This window comes from Amaranthus tricolor, chromosome 17, assembly GCF_026212465.1.
Source record: "Amaranthus tricolor cultivar Red isolate AtriRed21 chromosome 17, ASM2621246v1, whole genome shotgun sequence".
NCBI classification, from domain to species: domain Eukaryota; kingdom Viridiplantae; phylum Streptophyta; class Magnoliopsida; order Caryophyllales; family Amaranthaceae; genus Amaranthus; species Amaranthus tricolor.
The window spans coordinates 19,857,714-19,862,100 of record NC_080063.1 but is presented as its reverse complement, the minus strand read 5'-3'; the positions used below and the strand labels follow the sequence as shown (position 1 = coordinate 19,862,100).

The window sequence follows — 4,387 nt, the reverse complement described above, 5'->3', positions numbered from 1 at the left end:
ACATCCATTTTGGAAAACGTTAAAGTACTTAGAGGCAGAAGAAGACGCCAACGAATAAGTACGGCACGCAAACGCCGATGATAAAGAGTACATTCAATCGTTGGTGGATGAAGTTTTAAAAGCTGACCCCGCAGTTGTACAATGCATGTCTCAGGTACTTGAACATGAACTACACCCTGATGATACCGATATACCTGAGCCACAAGCAAATCCACGAGGAAGGGAAGACCAACAACAAGCAGAACCCTCAGGAGAAACAAAAGTGCGTTCGAGTACAATAGATCATCCTCAAGGGGTCGCGGATCAAGATCTTCATCACGCGGGAGATCTAGCAACCGATCAAACCAATCGTCAGTTGGAATTAACTTCAATTTCAATTTATCTGGTACCCGTATTTCCTTTCCTATAATCATATATGTTTTAGATCAACTGAATGATATTAATATACTGTTATTTTTTTCAGATGGTTCAGCAGGTCGCGATTTTTCACTTTTTCCGTGGCCAAATCACATTCCATATATTCTTCCGCCGTACCTGTTTGATTGGATTGACGGAAACTGTGGATTTAGAGCTACTGTCGTCGCAAAGTTAGGGGGTGCGGAGGCATGGCCTCTTTTACGACGTGCAATGAGTTTGGAAATGGATACGCATAGAGATCAATATGCACGCGTGTATCTATCAGCAAAGTTGGTGGAGAATGCTATATACAAAATTGGTGCCCATAGCAAAGGACCTGCCCCGTACAGTCACTGGATGGAAATGACAGCATTGTATTCTGCAGCAACGTTTCTCAACATTGCAATTGCGTATTATGGTTCTACCGATGGTAATCCAATGTATAATTGTTTAGTGCTTCCGGTAAGGAGAACAGGGGGAATTCATGGCGTTAATAAACTTGTACATATTCTTTGGGTGAACGGGAATCATTATGTTCAGCTTTTAATGAATGATGATTCATCTCCACTGCCAACAGTCCAATAAAATTGGAGCGCAACAGCTAACAATTCATGTAGAGATTTAGAGAGACAATATCGCAACAGGATATCACTTTGGAATAGACTGTGCGGCGTACAACGACCACAAAATAATAACACCACCAAAGATGCAGTTAAGTTAGATACTCCATAATACAATGTTGTGTAGCCTGCGTATTGATTGTATTTATTGTACTGATTGTACTTAGTGTTTTTATTTTATTAATTGTATTCATTGTAGTAATTGTATTTATAGTATTCATTCCATAATTAAGTTCGTGAATAAATATGTTAGTGAATCAAACGCAACGCGTAATAAGACAAATTCTTCATCAATACAAACATAAATGTCTATAAAGGGTTGTGCTCTCTAAACCCTTGCCATTCGGCAAACAAATCTCTAAGTTCATCCAATACAAATCAGCAGCCTCTCTTTCCCGAGGCGTCATATTAACAACAGCTGGCATCCTGAGCAATGGCGCGAGTCGAGTTGGAAATTCAGCTGCAAACTGTACAAACAAAACAATCGTATTACAAAAAAATTAGACAACAATTTCGGTAATGACATATAAAAATGAAACAGATTAATAGAAACACTAACGTATTCAACTCTGTTATCCGCTGCACCAAACGCAGCAGTAGGTCCTTCACCGGGGATGAGAAATGTGTGGGAAGACACTCTAAACCAGTCGATATACTCAGGGACAGCCTCTGATGGAACAGATGCTCGACGTAGTGCCTGATCACCAACACGGGCACAATAGGGGAACCAACTCCACATCTTCGTGTGCATAGACGGAGAAGCGAATGTCACTAAATAGGAACCTTGTGCTGGTTGCAGAGCTTGGGTAGGTCTCAACGGGGGGAGGGGGGGAATCGCCTGTACAAAACCAAGCTGTCTGACTGTCCTCTCAGGCAAATACACCTCCACGATATCAATACAGGTGATACCCCCGATATAGGTGGTGCGTGGGTGCTCGTTCAATAAAGCACTAGGAGAAGTCATGTAATGAGTCCATTCCACCTGCTTACAAAGAAAATTAACATAAACAACATAATATAAAATTAAAATAATTAGTATAACGATGTGTGAGGTCATGTACAAAACCTGTGTCTCTGTCATAGAGTCCAGTATACTCCTACAGTCTCTCAGTCTGCTCAGCTCACGAATTGGCTTCTGCGGGGACCACATCTCCGCCCTAGTCTTGTTAGGCATATCAGCTTGACGAGGATGGGGGTGGAAGGATGGGAAGTACTTGTAAATCCATGTCTACAACAGTGTCAGACAACCAACAATAGTCCTGCACCCAGTCCTTGTCCCCATACCCAGTTGGCGATACATATTAGCCAACGTCACTGCACCCCAAGCAATCTCATCCTGATCAGCAGTCACAGCAAGTATAGGGTGAGGCTCCCGACTCTAGTCTTATCCACCAGCAGCGTGGAACCCATTAAGCCATGTAATACGCAGTAGTCTGAGTCTCCAGAGACTGAGAACGGTGAAGTACCCCTTCTTACGCAGCTCCGAGATCATTCCCAAACAGACCGGCCAGGCTAAGCTTCCAGTCACCATCAACAGGTTCAGCAGGAAGTGAAACGTCAATGCCAACTCCTAAAATGCGTTGCGCGTCGTGCAACATTATGGTCATCTCCTCCCATGGCATGTGGAAGGTGTTGGTATCAGGCTACCACCTCTCCACAAAGGTCGTAATAAGAGCACTATCAATGTGATGTTGCATTATGTACGGAAGACGACGTAGAGGAGTGGCAGGTAACACCCCGTACAGCTCATCAGACATGTCCTGCAGTCTGATGATCACCTCCAACGTCCTCTTCCTAGGGCGACAATCCAAAATCGGAGGCGTGCGCTTCAATCCCTCAAATATAACCTTCGCTACGTGCCCACCGTAGCTGGGTATTAAACTGGTGTCAACAGGGCCCCCGGGCTGGGGTGATGTGATCAACCAGTCCATATCCGCAGACTGTGAGCACCTCCTCCCCGTGGAGCCGCATCCTCAACCTGGCTGACTCCTGTGTGATCAGAAGTGTCAGCCGTGCCATGCCCTCTAATCTTAAATTGACCGGCATGCCCTCTGACGAGCGTCCAATAACAGGATGCCCGACAGACTCTTCCCGACTGATAGACTCGTCGTAATCAGTATCATCATCACCTGAGCCGACCGTATTACTACGCGTGCTAGTCTGGTGCTCAAAGCGACTACGCACATGGTCTAGGGTACTCGAAGGTTGGGCTTGACTATGTCTGACCGCCTGTTCCTGCCTGACTCGCCTTACAGAACACGTAACCCCTCTCTCATGGGGATCCCCTCTTATTAAATTAATTTAAAATAGGGATGACGATTAAATAGAAAGGGTGGCAAAAAAAAGAATTGGGTAACTATTATTGAGAATATCTCTTAATATGATAAGATATGGTGAAATTTAATAATATTTTTTGTCTTTTTGCAATTTAATTATTAGAGTTAATTAAGCTCCAATAATTACCTTTAGATATTTTTTTTGGAAAAATTACTTAGAATTATCCAACATTTTTATGATTTTTCTACAATAATCCCACCTATTGATTAATCATGAATAATCCCAATTTTAAGGGTATTTGCCTAGAGTAAACTTGGGCAACCCGATGACCTGCTATAGTAGGTAATTCACTAAAAAAATTAATTTAAAATTAATTTAAAATTAGAGAAAAATTTTAAAAATTTACATAAAAAATTCTACATAATAAAAAAATAAAAAAAAGATTTTGAATAATTTTTTAATATTTTTTTCGACATTTTATTTTAATTTATCTTTTTAAAAAAAACATGCTATAACAAGTCATTCTGTCACCGGGTTTACTCTAGAAAACTACCCCTTAAAGTTAGGATTATTCATGGTTAATTAATAAGTGATATTATTGTAGAAAAATCGTAATAGGTTCAATTATTCTAGGTAATTTTTCTATTTTTTATTTATTTTACTCTTTTATATATGATCAATGACAATTCTAATATATGGCTTATTAATAAAAATAATGTGTGTAAAACTTTGTTAATATATAATTAGTATAAGTGTATTAATTTTTATATATTTTATATTTTTATTTGAAAGTACTTAGTTATGTCTAAAATCTAGGTTAGTGTTAAATTCTAGTCATACATATATTATTCAAAGATACATCTTCAAAACGTCAATTTTCATCATGAGGGCGAGAATCAAAAAAATTATACAAGTATTTAATCTGTGTAATTTTAGATTGTTTAGAAAATTGACTTGATTTTTTTTTTTTTTTTGAATACCAAAGAATAATATAAATTTGGTAGATAATTTTATAATATTTAGTAGGGGTATACTTTAAAGGTGTAATAATTTTTTCCATTAGAATAGTTTTTAATTGAGTTTTAAGTTATAAA

The 4,387-nt window shown here is 39.1% G+C and overlaps 1 protein-coding gene across 1 annotated transcript; it reads right to left on the bottom strand.

Annotated features, from left to right (window-relative positions):
* Positions 1-392: 392 nt before the first annotated feature.
* Positions 393-3,766, bottom strand: LOC130803923 (uncharacterized). Its single transcript, XM_057668157.1, has 3 exons — positions 2,083-3,766; positions 1,576-1,998; positions 393-1,483 (listed from the first exon to the last, which is right to left on the bottom strand). The coding sequence occupies exons 1-3, from the start codon at positions 2,188-2,190 to the stop codon at positions 1,307-1,309; spliced, it is 708 nt and encodes a 235-aa protein (XP_057524140.1). The 5' UTR covers positions 2,191-3,766; the 3' UTR covers positions 393-1,306.
* Between the last annotated feature and the right edge of the window lie 621 nt (positions 3,767-4,387).